Source organism: Orcinus orca, chromosome 3, assembly GCF_937001465.1.
Source record: "Orcinus orca chromosome 3, mOrcOrc1.1, whole genome shotgun sequence".
Classification (NCBI taxonomy): domain Eukaryota; kingdom Metazoa; phylum Chordata; class Mammalia; order Artiodactyla; family Delphinidae; genus Orcinus; species Orcinus orca.
Window position 1 is genome coordinate 127514064 of NC_064561.1, and position 22417 is coordinate 127536480.

At 39.8% G+C, this 22417-nt stretch overlaps 1 protein-coding gene across 13 annotated transcripts in view; it reads right to left on the reverse strand.

Annotated features, from left to right (window-relative positions):
- Positions 1-22417, reverse strand: part of ARHGEF28 (Rho guanine nucleotide exchange factor 28) — a 308933-nt gene that overhangs the window by 104255 nt on the left and 182261 nt on the right. For all 13 annotated transcript variants that reach the window (XR_004483772.2, XM_049707682.1, XM_033430011.1 and 10 more), the window contains 3 exons: positions 9433-9554; positions 5509-5789; positions 673-880 (listed from right to left, as the gene is read on the reverse strand). Coding sequence is in view for 12 of the 13 variants with exons in the window: in XM_049707682.1 (XP_049563639.1) it covers positions 673-880; positions 5509-5789; positions 9433-9554 (611 nt within the window). In the remaining variant the exon portion in view is untranslated. The remainder of the gene's footprint in view (positions 1-672; positions 881-5508; positions 5790-9432; positions 9555-22417) is intronic.

Consider the following 22417-nt stretch of genomic DNA (forward strand, 5'->3'; position numbering starts at 1 on the left):
GCACAGCACACATTGTTTTATAGTAGTAAACTCGATTGAAAAAGAAAACAAGTGGACAACAGAAATCAAAAAGAAAACATAGGTCCAAACAGAAAAGGGCTTTCTCTGCAAGACTGGAAGAGTTTAGTCTTTTTAAAAACCACAACAAAATGAAATTCCAATGCAAAAATGCCAATGACAGAAAAGCTGTCTCCTATGGAAAAACTGACAAAGGAGACATCTGGTGTTCCAGATGAGTCCTTGCAGCCAGGAACGCTCAACAAATGTCACCTCTGCCTTAGCAATATTATTTACCTTAACACCAGTGCCAACTAAAATTTTATGTGTGCAAAACAAGTTTGATCACTTAAACTCACTTCATACTACCAGCTTTTCTCCCATTGCTTAAGGGGTGATGGCAGAAATCACAGTATAAAATGGTAAAATTTTCCAAGTATGTGAAAGATTACTGTATTGGTGGTGATTCGTGAAAACAAATCAGCCATTGTAAGTAAGGACTATACACATTAGAGTGGGAGAGAGTAAAAAGGCAAGCTCAGGCAGCTCACGGGTCTTCAAAAAAAAAAAGTTTACACATGTGACCATAACATAATTTGTCTTTCAGAGATAGGTGGATTTAGACAACATATTTTTCAGGCTTACAATAAACCAAATTAATACCAATAAGAATACCTTCAGCTGCAGGCTACTTGATAAAGAAAGTGATTCAGTCCTGGAGATATTAAAATCTGGTTCAGCGTTGGTCTCAAAAGAGTCCAATTCATCCCCACTAGGAATGCCAGTTCTCGAGGAACTCTGAGACACTGGAGTGTAGCAAATGCGCGACCGCTCGGAATGCCCCTCTCCTTCACTGTCAGCATCCAGGGCATCAAGGCTGGAACTGGATGGAGCACAAAGTAAACAAACAACTAAATCACCAAGTAAGACAGAGCCATGGGTTTCTTTTTTTTTTTTTTTGGGCTGCATTGGGTCTTTGTTGCTGCACGTGGGCTTTCTCTAGTTGCAGCGAGCGGGGGCTACTCTTCCTTGTGGTGCACGGGCTTCTCACTGCAGTGGCTTCTCTTGTTGTGGAGCACAGGCTCTAGGCGTGCTGGCTTCAGTAGTTGTGGCATGCAGGCTCAGTAGTTGTAGCTCACGGGCTCTAGAGCGCAGTCTCAGTAGTTGTGGCGCACAGACTTAGTTGCTCCATGGCATGTGGGATCTTCCCGGACCAGGACTCAAACCTGTGTCCCCTGCACTGGCAGGCAGATTCTTAACCACTGTGCCACTGGGGAAGTCCCGAGCCATGGGTTTCTATTTCTCTGAATTCAGATTTTCTCATTGGCGTCAGCTGCAATGGGCACCCGTTTAATATCTAACAAAATTCATGCTTAAGTGATTTTTATTGTTTTTTTCTCCCCCCAAATAGCCTCTTTTTAAACAAGATTTTATGTTTCCCCAAATGAACCTTTCAACCTAGCAAAAGCCACTTCAAGTGCTCTAAGAAACGAAAGCTGGTTCAAGTTAGTACTATCCTCACGATTTTTGCTTTGTAAATATAATTATTACAAGCCTCAAATAGCTACCCTTCAAATATTAAAAACACAGACAAAACAGAGCCACTGAGCTGTCAGGGGTGGGGGGGGCAGGGGAGGGCCTTTGGGGCAATTTGCATGTGAAAAATACCACGTGGCATTCCCTCTTTCACCCGTGGACAACACAGGAGGGTGGAGGCACACGTAAGAAAACAAGGAGAGACGTGCAAAGATCTCATCCCAGAGTTGGTGTCAAGAAATGGGTCAGGCACGGGTCAAGTGAGGTTCCAAATATGTCACATTCAATTATCATTTTTAGAGATTTAAAAAAATGATTCCCATGAAACTTACATGTCAGAAACAGGTGGTGATTCTGCTTATCTACTGCTTTTCTTTCCTCATTTAACTTTGATAACCATAAAATTAAAAGGCAAGAATTTGACCTTGCACATTCCTGGCTCCTTCCATCCATCTACATTTTAAACCACTCAAACTTTGAGGCTGAGGGCTTCCACAGGCATGTTAATGCACAGTGCATTTTTAAATGTATTTTTTCTTTGGTTGTTACAATTCTGGAGTTAAAATTTTAATAACAACACAATAAACCATCTTGATTTTGAAACACAAAGAAACAGACTTCAAATTTGGTTATTTTCCTTAAAAAACCATAGGCTATTTGATGGCCACTGAATCTCAACTTAATAAATTACATGGCATTTGGAACAGAGATCCTACCATATATGTCTCTAATCCAAATACTCAGACTCATCTCTAATCCTTGAGCTATTTCAGGGTCCCTCCTGGGCACCAGCAAACCCAGCAGTAAAGGCCATGATCGTCACCACTGAGGATTTCCAACGTGGGGTTTTCTCCTTGGAGAACTCATTGAGGGCCTCCACCTTGACCTTGAGGAGGAGAGGACAAACTGGAGGTGGACTTCACACTTTAATTCAACTCCTAAAGATGGTGGAGAGCATAAAGTTATTTCTCATAAAAAAAAAACTAAAGCTTAGTTAAGAAAACCTTTCTGGTAAATGCTGATGCGTTGAGTTTTACAGTAATGTAACTACAAGTATTTTAAGGCGCTATGTAGGTTCCTTAGTTCAGTGATGATCAGAAAGAGACCCGGGGTGGGAGTGGAGGGGAGATTTGCTGATGTCTTGTGCCTCTGCATTTGTCTTTCAACTTGTGATCGCCATACTAATGAAAATTAGTTCAAATGGTTGGCTGCCTACGAGAACATCGTGTTTTAACACAAGCCTTTCCAGTTATATACAGCATTTCTCCATCACTATGAATACAGCCTAGAAGTATTTTATTTTACTCTTTATAGTATACTTTAAAACATTCCTTTTTCTATTCATTCAAACTGGGCTACTATTTTCCTTTGTTAAGCTATTAAACTAAGATATTTGGTATCAAATAATATTATTTAGAATAATAATATTCTTCAGGATTACCTCTAGGTTTCTCATTTTATAACCATTTTTCAAAACCCCATTAGTGGGATATGAAATAGATTCAATAGGTTGTGACCAGCATTTTCTTTTCAAATAGTATAGAATAGAAAAAAGCAGAATATATAAAATAACATGTGGAATGTAACATTTGTTTAAATTTTATGTATGTGTGTGAGGGGAAGGTTCATGGTATTACAAGGATTTCTTTTTAAAACGAAAAAGAAATTCTTTTTTTCTTTCAAGAGTTCTTTGTAAGACAAAAAGGTTTAAAAAATGTAAGTTTTAAAACAAACACTTGTCTTTTATCACCAAATTTTTGTTACATAATTTTTAAAAATAAATGTTGCATTGCTTATTCTCCCCTCAGTTTTTATTGTGAGCCCCAAAATTTCTCCTTCATGAGAAGTTCCCAGCCTCTGGGAATAAATTCACTTATTAATGAATTGGGTGCATTTCACTTTGGGTTCATTATCAATTGTTCCTTGTCTTCCACCATGACACCCACTGAAGGGAGGGTCCCACGGCCATGCCAGGGCCAAGATGGAGCTTTCTGGGGAACTCAAGTCCTTTCTCCTCACTCCTTTATTTTTCAGAGGAGATGGAATGTAGAGGAGGTAAATTCAGAAGGGACCATTTTCTCATAAGACATCATCATTCTCTCCTTATTCCCTCCCCCCACACCTGAGCTATGACATTTTTACAGAGGCTTCAAATTACCTTTACTCAAACTGGACAGTTTTTCTTATATTCAAATCCATCTGCAGCAGTGAGATATTTAAATGTCCCAGAGAAGACCATGATCAGAAGATACAATTTAGATATCCTGTGAATATTTGCATATGCAGTACAGAGAGCCCATCTGTGGCTTTTCCTCCTTTTCGCTAGAGAAGCTCCTATAAAGAGCTTATTCACCTCTTGAGATCTGGGTCACAAACTCAACAGATCTTAAAGATCCTGCCAGAATGCATTAATCACATGGTTCAATCTGTCTCTGCAGAGCTCTGGAGAATCTTGCCTTGACTGTCAGCCTCTTGTCCCAAGCTGATTTGTGGAGAGCCCAAAATGTCCCATCAGTTCAATTTGCAGCCATGACCATGCAAGTATCTTTAAAACCATAATTCACACAATAAAAATCTAGAGAAAACCTTTTATTGTTTATGCACCAGACATTACTCTTGGTACCGATATCTGTTAAAGTTTTATAACCTCAAGTTATTGTATATCAGTGCAAAGTGGAGCCCAGTGATTGGCACCCAGTGACTGCTGCTTCCCCTCCCTTTTACTCCTTTCTGATTAAGCCTCTGTAGAATATTCATTCAGATAAATATTTATATACACACACATGTGTGTGCATTCTATTTTCATTTTGATTCATAATTTTATGTGTAAAACTAGACATATAATCAGAGGTCTAAGGCATGAGGAGAAAACAAGCTATTTCCTAAGGAAAGTAGAGAGAAGGATAAAATGAAATCAGTAAAAATGGGCCTATTCTCTAAAGAAAACAGACAACAGTACGAATGGATAAGACGTGAATACAAAGGTACAGGGTCACACACACACACACACACACACACACACACATTTATATAAATATGTACAGTCATATCCTATACAATAAAACTATTGTTTTAGTGACATTTTTACACATACAAGAAACAGTGTAAGGTAACTATAAGTTACAGAGCATAAAAATAAAACAAACACCCATGAGCCCACTCAACTTGAAACAAACATTGGCCACACCATTGTTTTATTCCTTCTCATTCTCTACATTGCCTACTCAATGTTACAACTATCTTAAATTTGGGGATTTTTATCCTCTTCATTCTCATTTGTGATTTCCTTATTGCTTAAGCACATTATACATGCCCTATATTAACAGATTGTTTGCTTTTGCATTTTATAAAAGTGAAATCTAACTGAAGTATTTTGTGGCTCCTTTTTTGTTCCACTTCATGCTTCTAAGTTGCATATGATTATGCATGTAGATGTAGTCGTAGTTGATTCATATTCACTATAGTACGGTATTACATTGTGTAACTATAGTGTAATTTATCTATTCATTCCCCACCATTTGGGCTATTTCCTACTGCAATAAATAGTCTTACATATGTCTCTTAGGACACAGAAGTAAAACTGCTGGGTCATAACATAGATGCGTATCCAACTTTATAAGGAAATGCCAAAGTGTTTTCCAAAGTTACTATACAATTTTCACTCCTATGAACTGTACACAGGAGTTTCTATCGTATGCATTTTCCTTAAAACCAAAATATGGTGTTACACTTTAAAATTTCTGCTTATCTAGTAAGTATTAAATGGTATCTCGTGGTTTTCCTCTTTTATATTTTTGTCACTTTTCTTATGTATCTTACTTTCAAGTCGAGGAATATAAGAACCTAAAAGGGGGCAAATTTTGATGTAGAAATAAAAATGGTGGGGACAATAACAATAAGAAAATAGAATTTTCTAAGTCCTGCTACAAGGTTCTTTGATTTTCTACATTTTCCCTCTAGAATGTAGTACCTTACCTTCTTTTCTTTAGATGACTTTGTTCCTTTTCAAATCCATGAAGACCAAAAGAAAGATTCAAACTGGAAGCATATGAACTAGATGGTGACATCAAAGACGGTTGGGTTTCGGTGTGTGATGGGACTTCTGTGTTCTCATTTGGGGGGTACGTGCCAGCGCTGGTTTCAGTAGGAAGGATGGGCTTGCTGCTCTGAGGCCCCAGAGTAGAGTCCATGGATTCAAGGCAAGTGTTTTCAGTGATTCCCTCTATATTAATATAGTTAATATCCAAATCACCAACCTGGTAGTTGAAAGAAAAATAGTTGCTGAGCAAAGAATAAAGTTTTCATAATTTAAAAACCTTCCAACTTATTTATCCTTTTTTTTTGTTCTTGTTTTGCTTTATATAAGCAGAGAATTCTTACATGATATATTTTTGTTCACATGGTTGCTATCCCATAATTCACAAAAGGATGAAGACTGAACATTTTATAAACTTTATTATGAAACCAGAAACTGACTATGCTTTTAGCATTTTATGAACCACTGACTCAAAAGAGGGGAAATGTTTTAAATACCTGAGAGAAAAACTAAAGAGTAGGCATTTTAGCTTATAAAATAGTTTATAGGAATCTGGGTAACTAAGTTAGTGGTGGTCACATAAATCTGTGTCTCCCAAACAAAAAGAAAACCAAATAAAGCTACATAAGACATATGGATTTAGCATAACTAGAAGACAGACAATGCCCCAAACTTTAAATTACCTGTAAATAATAAACATCAAATCTCAGCAAGAAACCTGTCATATACTTGCCATAAGCCTTTGCATAGAGTAAGAGCAGTCTGGAAAAATCTGCATGGTAGGGAGAGCAGGGAGCTACTGCAGGGCCTAAGACTGATCTAAAATCATCACCAGGAAGAGAAAGTACAGCTTCCTCTGGACCGTGTGAAAAAAAAAAGTCCCGGTTGATCAAAGCGCTTGCTCTAAGGAAGGGGCTTAAAAGTACTGGTGATCTGAGGTGGTGGTCATCAAAAGGCATCACTTCTGGGGGAGAAGACAGTAAAAACGAAGACAGTAACACCATTTAGAAATAAGACACTGAAGGGGAAAAGAAGCAAAGGGGGACATGCAGGGCCCTAAATCAACCACCATCATAATAATAATTTACTAAGGCAAAAACAATCAAGGAATGCTAGTGAGTGAGAGTCAAATCAGTAACTGGATATGTACAAAGACTCAAACTAACTCCTCACAAGATACACAATAATTTTTTTAAAAAAATAGTAATTTTACTGAAAAGAAACTTGGTAGATCAAAGATATCACCAGTAATGGGACAAATTATTGTCATGTGCCTCCTGATACAATGCACTGAGAAGAACATGACATCACCTCTGTAATATTCCTGCCACTCACACATAACCTGAATCTAATCATAAGGAAATATAAGTCAAACCAAAATTAAAGGACAGTATAGCAAAAAACAAAATAAGAAAACAAACAACAACCTGGTCTGTATTCTTCAAAACTATCAATGTCATAAAAGACAAAGACTAAGGAACTGTCCCAGCTTAAAGGAGACTAAAGAGACACAACAACTAAATGCAAGATATGTTATTGAATTTTCTTTTGCTACAAGGAACATTATTGGGACAATTGACTAAAATTGAATAAGGTCTGTAGACAGCTAATAGTACTGTGTCAATGATGATTTCCTGATTTTGGTAACCATATGTGCTTAAGTAAGAGAATATCCATGCTTTTAGGAAAATACACCATGAAAGATTGAGGGGTAACGGGGCACCATATTTTCAATTTACTCCCAAATGTTTACTATTTATATACATATCATAAGCATTTGCAGGTACATACACACAACACATACTTAGAATAATAGAGTAAAATATGGTAAAATTTGGAGTTTTTTTGATAAAGAGTATACAGGGATTCTTTGTACTGAATTATGTAGGCTTGAAATGATGTCCAAATTAATGTTTTTTCAAAGTAGTTTACCTGACAGAGTAATTTTCAAAGTAGTTTTTGTCATGTGAGTTTCCTCATTAGATAGGCTGATAACCTTGAAAATTTACGGAAAACATCATAAACAAGCTAGCAATCTTTTCAGGCTTCTGTGCCAGGTTGAAGGAGATGAAGAAAATTAGATAAAATTCTTTCCAGATATTGCTAGAAATTATTTTTGATATGCAGATTTTGGACTCGTCATTTTGTCCTTGCTATTCAAATGGACACAGGAACAGTAAAAGAAATGATGTAACTATACTACACCGATATAGTGAACTTCGTGATTTGTATCCAGATTTTGAGTTTTGTTTTCATGGCACAAATTCAGCAATCCTCTTCCTCATTTCAGTTTATCAATCAGGCTGTTCATACTCTCTTTAAATGTATGATTCACATTATTGAAGCAATATTTCTCTCACTCAAAGTATTTCCAAACAGAAATTGTATCCTAACTTCATCTTTGGTTTGGGAAGTTTTGCATTTTTAATGTATTTTAGAACATATAAAGACACAGTTTGCCTCCACATAATGTCCAGTCAAGTATAATTTTAACTACTTGACGTAGATGGAAGTGCTGTAGTATTCACTGAGGTTCAGAACGAAAAAAAAAAAAAAAAAATATATATATATATATATATATATGGACTCAAATGTATTTCATTTAAACGCTGAGAAAATATGGCAACAGAATAAAACCATTAAAATCAGAATGTGGCTAGAGCAGAGTAAGTCCAATTACCTTGTATCTTCAAAGACTGTCCCCAGAACTCCTACTTTGTCCTAAACTCTGTGTCTCACCTAGATTTCTATAACTAGGGCTGACATTCAGCTGCTTTATACCAAAAAAAACTATACTAGTTATTTACAGCTGATGTCCATTCTGATTTATTGGTTCTTCTGTCGTTTTGAATATCATTCCGATCTATGCCATTTATACTAGGCATTTAATGTAACAATGTTTCATAACCCAAAGGAAAAAGCAAAGACATTCAACCAATGGGCTGAACTTGAGACCTACTAGACAGGAAAAAAGTTTATATCAGAGAAAACATCAGTAAGTAATAGGGCTCAATATATGCACACTAACAATAACAACAACAAAGGGTAAAACAGATTATTGCTCAATGAACATCTATACAGTGTTTCTTATGTAGGGATTAGGTTTTAAAGCCAGGGGGTAAAGCAGAAATTGTGTGCTGTCAGAATTACTCTTGAAACTCCCTTAAGTCTCTCATAAATTAGGGCGTGCAGAAATTTTCAGATCTATAACTAAACTTTAATTTTTATAAATATTAAAATTTGAGGATCACTGAGCTAGAGAAAAGATCAAAGAATAAATCCATACGTAGATGCACATTCAAACCATCCGCCTGTATGAGGTTTAACTCACAAATCTCTATCAGGGAATGGGTGGAGAACTCTAAAGGGTTCCAGCTTCCCTACAACATGACACCATTCTGTTTTAATATTAAAGCTCTATAACCTAAGTACACGTTAACAGGTGTGTTGTGAGGATTAAGCAAGTAATTTGTGTGACAGCTTCACGTGGGGCTGACATCAAGCTCTGGCTCTCAGTGTTTGCTGGATTTGAATATGAATACTGCTTCATCAGGTCAGAGAAGAAATTGGTCTCCCAAATGTCATTTCCAGTTTTGGCCTCATGGATGAGCCCTCACACTCTTCTCCTTGAACGGTGTCCTAAGACTCCTCCCACAGTGCTTCTCGGTGGGAGCTACGGTGTGCTGTGTTCTGAAGGAAGGACCTACATTAAATGCTCATATGGCGAGATTTCACAGCAACATCACCTGGGCTGCGCTTAGGCGGAAATTTTCAGAGGAACACAGCGATGCGGAATGTATTTCTCACATGCTCAGGTTTTGAAAAGAGGGCAGATCCCCCTAGTAACATCACTCACACCTTACCTGATCTATCACCATGCAGTTAGCATAGACTTCATCACCGCCATTCAGCATGTCAGAAAGCCGGCCAGCAGCAAGGAACGTTGGGGGATGCTTGGATTTTTTGAGGACATCAAAGGAACGATCTAGAGGAAAAATGAAAACAGGACAAATAAAGTAGTAGGAATTTATTTTACAGTTAAGCTTTACCTTCTTAATCAAACCACAAGAAAAAAATCAAGATGGCATTTTGCTGTCTTCACATATTAAGATCAACACTGCAAATGAATAGTTCTAGATAAACGAATATGTGCCCATTTCAAGCAGTATTTTTCCAATCATGAGAGATGCACATAAAAATCAATTAGGTTTTTAGCCTTCAATTCCTAACACTAAACTAAAACTCGTTTCACTTAATAATGTGGAAGCATTCGTGATCATACTGTGAGCCTCGGACTCCATTGAAGTGTTCAGACTCCAGACCCTTTACTCAAGGACCCAAGATAGGACACAGTCTAGCAGTTCATTGCCTGCTGAATATGCATAATCTCATTCAGAAAGAGTTTTGCTCCTATTTCAACTACAGAAATGTTTTTGCTTGCTTCCCACGTTCTCAGGTTTGTTCCAAATAGATGAAGTTGCTCAAAGTTGAGTCCCAGAGAGTTGAGATGTTACTGTATTTGTGGGGAACATAAAGTTGAAGGTAATAAAACACAGTCGAGCCAGAATGCCTCATTTCTTGTGACTCGGGCTAACTTACTTGATCTCCAAATACCTTTACAGAGTTTTCTCATCCGTAAAAGCAGATAATTATTATGCTTTCTTCATAGTGCAGTTATAAGGATTAAATGAGTTCAGATATGCAAAGCACTTAACACATGCCTAGCACTCAGCAACTGCTCAATAAATAGTCACTATTATATTTTATGTTTTGTTATTATTAATGGTGATTTTACCGTTTTCAGTGTGAGGTACAAGGTTATTAATACTAATCATAGTATATTATACTAATAAGAGATTCTTAATATCTGTAAATGACTTTACTAGGGTAGACTGAAAGTTATATCCATAGCAAACGTCACCCTCACTGACATTCCAGTACGTTTTCTTGAGTAGGTACAAAAGGGATAGTGTTACGTCTATTCCATCAGAAATGGCACTAATCCTACCACCTGTCTTATTTATGTCATGGCTTAAAATCCAGGTAAGCCTGTGGGAATGAGTCAAGAAATGGAAAAACATTAATAACTGTTGCGCTAATGTAACAGGAGTAAAAAACTCTATTCTTTCCTGGAAAGTCCTAGATGACATTATAAAATTTACATACAAATATGTATGAGCCAAATGGCCCAGGCCTCAGATTCTACATCTAAGTATACCTCTTCCCCACGGAACACTCAAGTGAGATTTAATTAAGCTTCTTGAGGAAATATACAATGTAAAAGGAAAACATTGTTTATAGTGTCTCGTTTTATCAATTTATTTAAATAGTTAGCAATATAACATACAAAGCCCATAAATACTTCATAAGTATAATTTTTATGATCAATTACTATATATTTTCATTCTAATTACAAAAAATAAAAGCATGTTCTAAAAGGTATAAATCAAGAATCTGACATACCCAACGTGTTCTGAAGAAAATACTTGCTCATTTATCATTTTCCAGAATGTTTGAAAAACAATCATAAATAACTCAACATGGCCCTCTGAACTGTAATTAATCCAGCTTAACTGCTCTACAACATCTTAAGTTCACAGACTATAAAACAGCTGGCTTGGGAGGTTGGTTGTGCCCCTTTTTAACCATTTTGATCATGGCTAAATTAAGACTTCATTGAGAACTAGACCATCTTAAGAACTAACAATATACTCAACAAAACAATTGCAAACATTTGATGGATTTTAAGAACATAGAACTAGGACTTCCCTGGTGGCGCAGTGGTTGAGAGTCCGCCTGCCGATGCAGGGGACACAGGTTCGTGCCCCGGTCCGGGAAGATCCCACATGCCGCGGAGCGGCTGGGCCCGTGAGCCATGGCCGCTGAGCCTGTGTGTCCGGAGCCTGTGCTCCGCGACGGGAGAGGCCACAACAGTGAGAGGCCCGCGTACCGCAAAAAAAAAAAAAAGAACATAGAACTAAATGAAATATTACTCCAAATTTTCTGGCACCAGTGAATGTATTGGCCAGTTACCCAATATCCAAGTTCTTAATTACCAAGAGAGCAAGTTCTGTGTTCAGCACTGACCCTCATATCTCCAGGATGAGCAGGATGACGAACTACTTCCTTTTTCACGTACACAGGTAAAAGTCACTTGGATTCAACTTTTTCTTCCACAAACAAATCTACCTAGCCCAATATAGCAGATCAGAATCTATAAGGAGATCATACACAAGCATTTAATAAACTTAAAGATGGTAGAGTTACTTGGACCAAGTTGGGGTCTAATTTGTTTTCTGCATGATTAATTTGATCAGTGTTTTAGAAAATGATGGAATTTTTTTACAAAGACAGATCTGTAATCTCTTATCTGTGATTCTGAAATCTAGATATCTCTGAAAATCAAAACTTTTTTCTTAAGTTTGGTTCAAAAATATATTTGTTGGCCTGACCTGAACTCACATGGGGCCCTGGAGAATCCCTATTTACCCCACTTGGTATGAACATTCATACATTTTGTTGCAGAAATACTACCATGCTCGATGATGGCACTGCCCTAGTGTATACTATGCAATCATATCATATATAAGCACTATGCCAATAAGATCTGAAAATTCTGAATTCCAAAACAAATATGGTCCCAAGAGTTTCAAAGAAGAGACTGTAGATCTCTATAAAATTAACCATAGCAGATATTAGACCAGTATTTCCCAAGATTTTGTTATTCCTCTACCAAATTCAGTTTGCCATATCTATAGATCACCTCTATATTATATTCTCTAGTAGTTTTTAGATTGACTCACCATTTTCCTTTGAAAAAAAATTAATTTTCATAGAAATACCTTATTCTCACTGTAAACAGAAAGCCAGTATTTCCTGTCAAAAGCAGAAGGGAATTATACATACTAAAACAAGGGAACACAAAACAATAAACTACATTCTGACTAAACACCGTTTCCTCTCAAAGCTGAAAGTCTACAGGGCCTTTTCTCTATCATAAAGGAAGAGTCTGAAGGATTTGAGAGGTGTTAAAGAGGCGATGGTGCCAACTGACCTCCTCCTTGAATCAGAAGGTCAAAAGAAAATGGAAAAGGAAATACCTGCCTTACTATGTGACTCAATGTCATCTAGTGTTAGGCTGGGACACCATCTCCAAGATCAACAATGCCCAGAAGAATTCACCCTACACTTTGGATAACCTGCCTAGACCCTGTCCTCATCCTGTTACTTAGGTAATGACAGTAAGTCTTGTTGGGGGAGGACACAACTGTACAAAATCTTAAGATAGTAGTGAGAAGGGAAAAATCTTCCTCCTCTCTAGATCTGTCATCCCAAACCTGCCATGTAGATTTTCTGAGTCACTCATTGTAACTATTTATAAAACTGGCCCCAAATCTTGTGCAGTGTAACTCTCTGGAGCATCCATAGCTTCCACTTGCCAAAAGGCACCGAAAAATAATAGGATCTAAAAGTGAACACAGACCAGCAACCAAAAGGTGACACAGACTTACTAGACTTCCACTCCTTTATTAACTTCAACATTAGTCACTGCAAATAACGGGCTTCAAACCAGCAGAATAAGATTTATTGTGGAAAGAAAGTAAGTCTTAAAAAGTACCTTCAGATAAACATCAGCTACGTATATTAAAGTGGTTAATGCTCTGCTGTGCTTCAGCGCAAAGAAAAAGCACAACGGTTTCATTAAAAAAAATAAAACTGATCTTTTCAAGAGTTTCAAGATATAGGATTTCATTACTTCCATATGTAACCATTTAGTAGCAAATTAAGTGAAAAAGTATTGCCCCCCCGCCCAAAAAAAATGTCCTTCAGGTGTTTCGTCAATGACCATATAGAATTAATTTGCAATAAAAAAATCAGCTCTTTGTCTTAAAGGAATGCTGTTTTGTAAATAGTTTGTCTTAGCAAAAAGCTAAGCAAAATCTAATCTTACAGTTTTGTTGATAGTATGAATTTTTAATATTTGGTAAACCCATATTTCAGACATGGTAAAAAAGTAACTAAAACTCAACTCCCATCCAGCTGCCAATTTTAAATTAGTGAAGAGCAATGTATTGCAGTAATTGAGAGCAAGGGTCCTGGAATGCTTGGATTCAAAGCGCTATTCCACCATCTATTAGCTTGGGTGACTTTGGGCAAGTTACCTGACCTCTCTGTACCTCCATTACCTGATCTATAAAATAGGAATGATAATACTTCTCTCTCATAGAATTGTTGTATGGATTAAATTGTTTAACGTTTTAAGTGATTAGAACACAATCTGACACAAAGAAGGATTTTAATCTGACACAAAGTAAGCACTATGTAAATTCTTGCTATTATTATACAAGTAAATGAGGTTGTATAGTTTTGATACTTTCATGTAGTTTTGCTTCTTAAAAAAAAAAGATTTCAACTTTGGTTATAACTTTTCACATTTAAAATTAACCCAAGGCAACTGGAATGCACAAAACATTCCATTTACTACACGAAGAGCTTTTAAAACGTTTTCACTCTTATTTCAGACTCAGCTAATGTTAAGAAACTTTGAAAAGTCCATCCTGAACAAAGTAACCAAAAAACAAAGCCAACCTGCCCATAAAATTTACCTCCAAGGATGTAAGAATGAGATCCTTACGAAATGGGAGAGATGATAAGAGTGGGACGAACAAAGCATAAAGTCAGACAATCAGAGACAGCATTTCTCAAGAACAAAGGGAATATTTCAGAAACTACGATGTTCTAACATGATGAAGTGGACTCCGGCCAGGTTCTCCCTGCAGAATGCTTAGAGGATAAACATTAACTCCGAGGGGATTCCCCATCTCTCCCCCCTCCCATTATTCTCACTGCTCTGTAATGTGATATATGGAACTCTACAGGGACTCCCTGAAGGAGAAATTTTCATTCGCATTTCCTTGCTATAATAGACGCTCTAGTTAGGTGACACAAGAGAGACAACTGAAAGTAAATACATTTCACCCAGAGAAGGAAGGAGAATTAGTACTAGTAAGGAGGACAGGGAAAGGCAGATGCCTCCCCGTTCTCTGACATTTACACCTATCCCAACTCTGGCAGTAAACAGTTAATAGCAGCGACCAGCCTACGGCCTCTGCAACCTGATTTCTAATGAAATCCAACTCTCCCTCAAGAAGCTAAGGGAAAACGTGGCCTACTTGCCTGGTTATGTAAGAGACCCACACCCAGACATAAACAAACGCGGCTAAGGCAGCCTTCTGCAAACCTGTTGCTGACCTGGTTTGGTCCACTCTGGGTGCCAAGCTCTCGCTGTGAAAGGCAGGAAAGGGCCTCTCGGTTCAGATCTCTCTTGTGTGTACGTGTGTCCCTTTCTCTCTTTCATTCATTCGGTTTTGTTTTAAACCTAGAATGACTAACCACCACAAAAACAGGTAAGGCTGACTTTAGAGTTCAATTCCCAGCACTGCACTGAACCCACGCCCATCACGGTCACCACTGCCCCTCCTATTACAGAATCTGGTAGTCAGTTCTCAGGCCTCATGCCTCGTGTGACCTACAGCAGCCTTCGATACAGATGATCGCCCTTTTGCCCCTTTGTCTCTCTCTCTCTTCCTGCCTTTCCTTCTCAGTCTTCCTAGACTTCTAGATTTGGCAAGTTGCAGTGCTCCAGGGTTAATCCTCAAGCGTCTTTTCTTTCTCTCTGCACTCATTCCCCGGGTCATCTGAAAACGTGGCATCACGTACCATAATATAATGATGACTCCCAAATTTTCACCTCCAGCCCAGCCCTCTCCCATGAATACAACTGTCTCCTTGGTATCTCCACTGAGCTGTGCAGAAGCCAGGTTAAGCACAACAGGTGTAGAACACAACTGTCCGTTTTCCCTCCTACACTGGCTCCTCTCAATAAATAGCAACTCTTGGAGTTGCCCTGACTGTTCTCTCTCACAACTGAATAGATGCAGAACCTGACCTTTCCTCATCACCTCCACTACCACCCAGGGCACACCACCACCACCTTCCTGCCAAGACTATTACAAGGTACTGTCTCCTCACCGGTCACCTTGCATCTGCTCCTCTGTCCTAGTCTCCACAGCGTAGACAATGCACTCCTTTCACAGAGGAAATCAAATCATGCCATCCTCTGCACAATTCTCCAGTGGCTTCCCACCTCACCCTGAGTCAAAGCCAAGCTTTAGCACAACCTACAGAGCCTAGCTGAACTTGCCTGGGCCCCCATTCCAATATTGGGGGGAGTTTCCCACACACTCAAGCAATCCTTGGACACCAGCGGAGCGTCCTACAGCTCAACTCAACTCTGACACTACCTACCCGGAGACAGCATCAGATTCCACGCGTTAAGGGTTCAATCCTACAAGCTGCCCACCGCCCCCCACCAACTTCAGATGTCAGTTGCAGGTTCAGGTTGTTACCTGTGTTTCTGACTGGCTGCAGATTGGAGGTTACCACAAGCCCCTCCTTGGACTTCAGACTTCAGTCACCAGTACTTCTGATCAACTGGCTGAAACTCCGAGGTTCCCACGACTTCTTCCCCGGCTTTGATTAATCTGCTAGACCGACTCAGAGACCTCAAATAAACATTTTATTTACCAGATCACCAGTTTATTCTAAAAGGATCTAACTCAGAAACAGCCAGATGGAAGAAGTATATAGGGCAAGGTACTGGAAAAGATCGATGAGTTTCTATGCCCTCTCCTAGCAGGCCAGTCCCACAGCACTTCCACGTGTTCACCAACTGGAAGCTCCCCAAACCCAGTCCATTTGGGGTTTTGTGGAGGCTCCATTAAATAGGCATGATTGATTAAATCTTAGCCATTGGTGATTGAACTCAATCTTCAGCCCCCATCCTTTTTGGTCGAAAGTCACCTCATTAACATAACAAAAGCACCTGTATCACTTTTAGCACTTGGGACATTCTAAGGATGAAGACCAAATATTATTATTATTTTTTTTTTAGACAGCAGGTTATTACAAATATTATTTCTTATTATAACCAAAATATCTCAATTACATAACCTGCCCCTCCTCCACCCTCAACCAACCTCTCTGAAGTCTGCTGCCTATTTTCCTCTTTCCAGGTTGGCCTTGTTGTTCTGTGCCTCAGGCCATTTACACCTGCTGTTCTACCGGGACTGCTTTTCTCCTGGATCCTCAGATGCCTTGCTCCCTCCCTTACTTTCTTCAGCTCTCTACTCAAATGTTATCAAAGAGGCTCTCCCTGACCATTATATATATCTATCAAATAGCAACCCCCTAAGCCCTGTCTTATTTTCTCCTACACCATATAACATCACCTAGCATATTATGCATTTATTGAGTATTGTCTGATTCCTTCTACTAGAATGTAACCTCCAGGAGAAGAACGACTTTGAAGGCTTTGTTCACTCCCCCAGTGCCTAGAACCAGGTCAGGTATGTAGTAGATACTCAATAAATATTCTTCAAAGGAGTGAATACTTTCTCATTAAGAACACAAACTTTGTACCAGGTAAAACTAAGAAACTATCCTCTTCTGGTCTAGTAAACTTTCCTCCAATTCTGAAGGTTTTCTTGTTGCCCAGCTGTTCTTGTGCTACTTCAGGCTGTGACGGGAGTGTCACTTTCTTATTTCTCTCATTCATTCGCCCATTTACTCATTCATTCTATTTTTCAACACTTACTGAGTGTCTACTGACTACCAGTCACTATGCTACCTGGCCCTCAGCCTCCATCTCTGACATCCTCAAATTACAGTCATTATGGACGATCCCCCAGGAGGTCCCCTGCCAAGACTCCAATCACGAGGCTGTCCTCCTTCTCTGGGCTCTTCTTGCCTGTCACCTCTGTGTTTTGTACTGTGTTGTCTACCACATTTCAGTGATGAGAGTTTCATTTTGCCCCTGCTGTTAGAACAAGTAACGTTCCTGGTTGGTGTCTTGAGCTGAAAACAGAATCTCCCATCGGGCAAACCACCACACAGATGCTAAGCACTTCCTGTGTGACACCATCTGACACACCCTCTGTAGCAGTAGCCCAGGAATATTACTTCTTAATCTCTTTATAAAATAGCAGGTAGGTTACTTTTAAAGGAATAATGGGATGATCAGGCCGATTTGCAAAGTAAAGGTACTGGAAGAAGATGATCAGGAAAAAAAAAGGGAAAGAGTAGAAGCAAACTATTAGGTACTTGAAGAGTAAGCATCTATTGGACACCTGTACCATATTGGGTACTTCTACTGGTTAATATTACTATTATAGCTATCACAAATATAGCACTTCCTATGAGCCCGGCACTGTATGATTTTTATATATTAACTCGTTTGATTTCCAAAACAACCCAATAAAAGCTGTACTATTTGTTATTTCCATTTTGCAGATTAGGAAACTCTGGTGCTATTTTATTAACTTCCCAAGGTCACATTACTAGTAAACGGCAGCTCCAGATAGGCAGGTACTCTGCTAGGTAGTTCAAAGTACTTTATTTAATAATGGGAGTTACTGAGTATCCTATTTTGAGCCAAAGAAAATGGTATTTGAGCAATGCCTGGTATTTTCCCATTAGGAGGTTTCATTAATCGGTTACAGTGTGACTTGTGCCTCGGTGTATTCGTTCACTTCCTGGGCCTGTGCTATCTGCCCCTGGAGATCTACTGCCAGAATATGACTGCAACAGAAAATACACGACGTCATCTGGGTTACCCACACAACAATATGCAAGATAACCAGGAAAAAACTGGGAAGATACACTAAGATGTTATCTGCTATCTCTAGGCGACGGAGCACAGGTGGTTTTTACTTTCAACACTTTACTGTCTGTAATTTCTACATTTCTAATAACCATTTTAACAACTAAAATAAGGGGAAAAAAACAAGTCATGGTTTAAAAACTTGCCTCCTATTGTCAAAGAACGGCTGTAGGGGCTCATGCAAAACAGGTTATCAGTAAATAACCGTATCAGATAATACACATGTAAACATATTAGCTGGAAATGTTTTACCCAAGAGTACCTAGTATTGTTTTTGCTCATCTGCTAACCTTACTCTCCAAAACCACAGGAGGTATTATTACGTTCATTTTGTAGATAAGAAAGTTCTGGTCCAAGGAGGGTGATCACGCTCAGACGTTATTAACTGATAGAAGCAGAACGCAACACAGCGCTGACAGAGACATCCTTTCTCGTTGCAGCTCACTACCTCCCAATTTCCCAAATTCAAATAGCACTTTGCCAAATTCTGAAATGTACAGATAGTCCCTTCTCCCCATGGTCCGAGTGTGCTCTAGAGGAAAGAACAAACCTGCCCTCACAAAAGAAAATGCACATTGTCAGGGTACACTGTCATTTCTCTTCTTGCCTATTCTTCCTGTACAATTCCCCTAGGATTTTCCTGATATCAGTCTTGGCCTGGAACATCTCTTGGCCTTACTCTTCTAAGCTGGACTTTACAAAGGAGATCCATCCAAATTCCAAGATTAGCCTCAGCTCAGGAATTTCCTGTGTAAGCTAATGTTACTCAGAAGACTTTAGCTCACACCAAGATGTGTCTGGGAGAACCCAGGGAACCTTTGTCTACCAAACTACAGTGGCTCGAACGTGGATCCAAATGTCCAATTCACGCTCAGAACTCAACTCACCCTCCTAGGATCCTGTAAAAAGAGGAAAGTAAGCCGTGGGATGAGATCAGGCCTCTCAGCCAGCCCTGTTCACAACAGTAACAGCTGAGGACCAAGTGAACGGACTCCAGAAGGGCTGGGTGTGAGCGCTGTTTCTCCAGTTCTCTTCCTCAGATCCGCAGTTTAAAACTCCTTTGAAACAAGAAGTTACAACTTGGCACTCTAAAATCAGATCCTAAAAGAAGTCCTTTCTGCTGTTTTGAGAGACCTAATTATCAAAAATATTGAAGAAGAAAACAAGCCTTTTCCCTCATAATACACTGGAGGCACCGAGGGAGGTGGGCAAAGAGAAGGAAGAGAGGGAAAGAAAATACAGGCTCAGAGAACAGCTACAATTTTCTCCCAACCCTTTCCAGGTCCTCATTCCTAATTATAGTAGCACAAAGTAGCCTTCAAGAGGACATATGTTTATGTTTGAGAAAGGAGGACTCAAATACGTAAACTTTCTTCTGCCCTTGCTACCCCCAAGCTATCAAGGAGATGTTCAGTCATGTGTGGTGTGTATGTAGACTTTGGTGTGATTCGATTTAATCAGCAATTCATTTCCTTCTTGATGCAGTTCTCCAAAGCCTGCAGCCAATTCGTCTACAGAAAGGAAAAACGGGCAAGCTGAGGGGAAAGAAACTAACACGTTATACAAACACCAGGACAGAAGTGAAAGACTTCAGAGAAAGTGGCAGAACGTGGACAAGACCGCTTCAGGTGACTGTAGACAAAATATATGGGCAAACTGATGAGGCAGTGCTTCTGTATGCTATCATCACAAGAAACCCTATGAGTAATTCGAATCCTGCATAACCTTACGGAAAGACACAGGCACATTAATATGATTGTGCCCACTTCAAAAGTCACCAGGAGCTCCAATTCTCCTGCACCTAGCCCTAGAGCCATGTGTTTTGCCCCCCTTAATATCCCCCAAAGTAACTGAGTTCTACTGCAGACAAGGAACTCCACCAGCAAAATAGAGACTTCTCCACTGAAATGTAAATTCTTTCTTTTTCTTTTTTTTTTTTTTTGAGGTATAAGTGACACATAACATTAGTTTCAGATGTACGACATAATGATTCAATACTTGTATACGCTGCAAAATGATCACAGTAAGTCTGGTTAACATCCATCACCACAGAGTTACAATTTTTTTTTTTTCTTGTGATGAGAACTTTTAAAATCTACTCTGTTAGCAGCTTTCAAATACCTTTCACTTATTTTGGGTGAAAGAATATTTTGAATTAGTGAACACGTGAATAGTGGCAAGCACTGCCTGGCACAGCTGCAAATTGTTCTGCCTTTCTCCTCGTCGACTTCTGGTTGGTTCCTGAATACTGTTTCATTAGCCTGAGCAACTTTGGGCAGGTTAGCATGAATGAGAGCTGGATAGGAGATTTGTTACAATTCCTAACCAGGGCTTTCCATTGGCAGGGGCAACGAAGACCAAAGGCACAAGACCCGTGGTTTCTCTGCCCGCAGGGAACAGTGTGAGATAGGTCGGGGGCTACTCTGGGGGTGGCCTGGCTTTTCTCCCTTCCATTCGGGACTCTGAAGGAGGTCACCTTGCAGGCTGCCCCACCCCATCACAAGGACAACCACCACCAGGCACCCTCGGTGAGAGAGCAAGGGCAAGCAGCAGGGCCAGGGCCAGCATTCCTGGGCTGTTCCCAGTTGCCTGAGAGGTGAGAACGGATCCTCAATATCACACAGGCCTCTGAGAAGAACAGGAAGTGACTGAGATGAGTCCTCATGGCCGACCACAGGCCCACCATGGTGCAGAGGAAAGGGCCCCGTACCAGATGTTCTTAGGGAAGCGTGTCAGCCAGAGGCAGAGATTCCAAAGTCTCTGTAGTGTAAGAGCCAAGGTGAGGCCAACTCAGTGAAGGAGAGTCCTGGGTCCCGACCAACACCGGGGAGAGGATCCAGCTGCAGGACTGTGGTCACAGATGCCAGAACACTCAATAAAACAATGGTGCCTCAGGGAAGAGCTCAGGTCAGCAGATCTGCAGCAGAGACCAGGAGGACCCTGGGGCCTCCTCCACACTACCACCAACTTACCCCCCACCCTCACCAGGAAATCACATTCAATGCCAGCCTGGCAAGAAAGGAGGAAGAGGAGGAGGAAGAAATCTGAGAGAGTAGATATTTTCCTTAAAAAGACTGAGCAGTTACCAAAAATGACTATTTTCATTATTGCATCGGACCAAGTTTTCTATGTTAGACTAAAATATACCCTTTCCTGTCCCCACTGTCTAGAGGGTAGGACTTCATAAGAAAGATCAGATCTATTATAGATAAAATAGAGAAATAAAGGCAAAATAAAGAAATAAAGGCAAAATGAAAAGCATCTGAGTGTAGTGTAGTAAAACTTTCACTACTTACTGCCTGCTTTCTGTGATTCAGCTATTGGAGATGTGAAAACAGGTCAGCTAGGCTCCACCTTCAAGGAATTCAGTGTCTTAGGGGTGAGGGACACTAAATAATAGTTGTGATACAGTAATGTGTTATAAAAATATAATATAATTTTAATGTTATAAAAATATACATGAGCCAGAGAGGCACAAAGGAGAGAACGATGAACTCAAGGGAATTCACGGGAGGCTTCCAGAAAAAGGATCTTCAAGCTGTATCTTAAAGGGCAAGTTAGAGATTTCTAGTTGGAAGAGGGAGAAATAGTCACCTGAACTTGCTAAACAAAAAGTAAAAGGGGGAGGGGAAAGATTTACTGAAGCCATGTGAGGGCAACTCCAAAACTGAAGGAATTTGATATCCAAGCCTTGAGAGGGGGGCATCTTGGCAGCAACAGGCCCCCAAGGACTAGAACGAGGACCCTACCACAAGACTGCTTCTCTTTACACGTGCGCAGTATTTCCTCCTACTACAGACTGCTTTCTTCCAGCTAACGGCTTCTATTCCCACCCTTCCAGTGCTGCTACCCAAGAAGGAAGACATCTCCCTCCAAATTCCAGTTTGAAGAATACCAAGGAAACACACTGATTTACCAAGTTGAGATCATGTGCCCACCCTGGGACAACAGCTGTGTCCAGGCAGGAGGAGTGTTGTGATAGGGCTACCTGGGTGGGACGCCCACCCCACTGCATCCAGGAAGGCAAGGTCATATGAGAAGGTGGCAGCATCATTTGGACCCATGGCCCAAGCAGTGGAGGGGCCGCCCGCTAAAGAATGTGTGTGCTGTTCAGTGAAGGGCAAGAG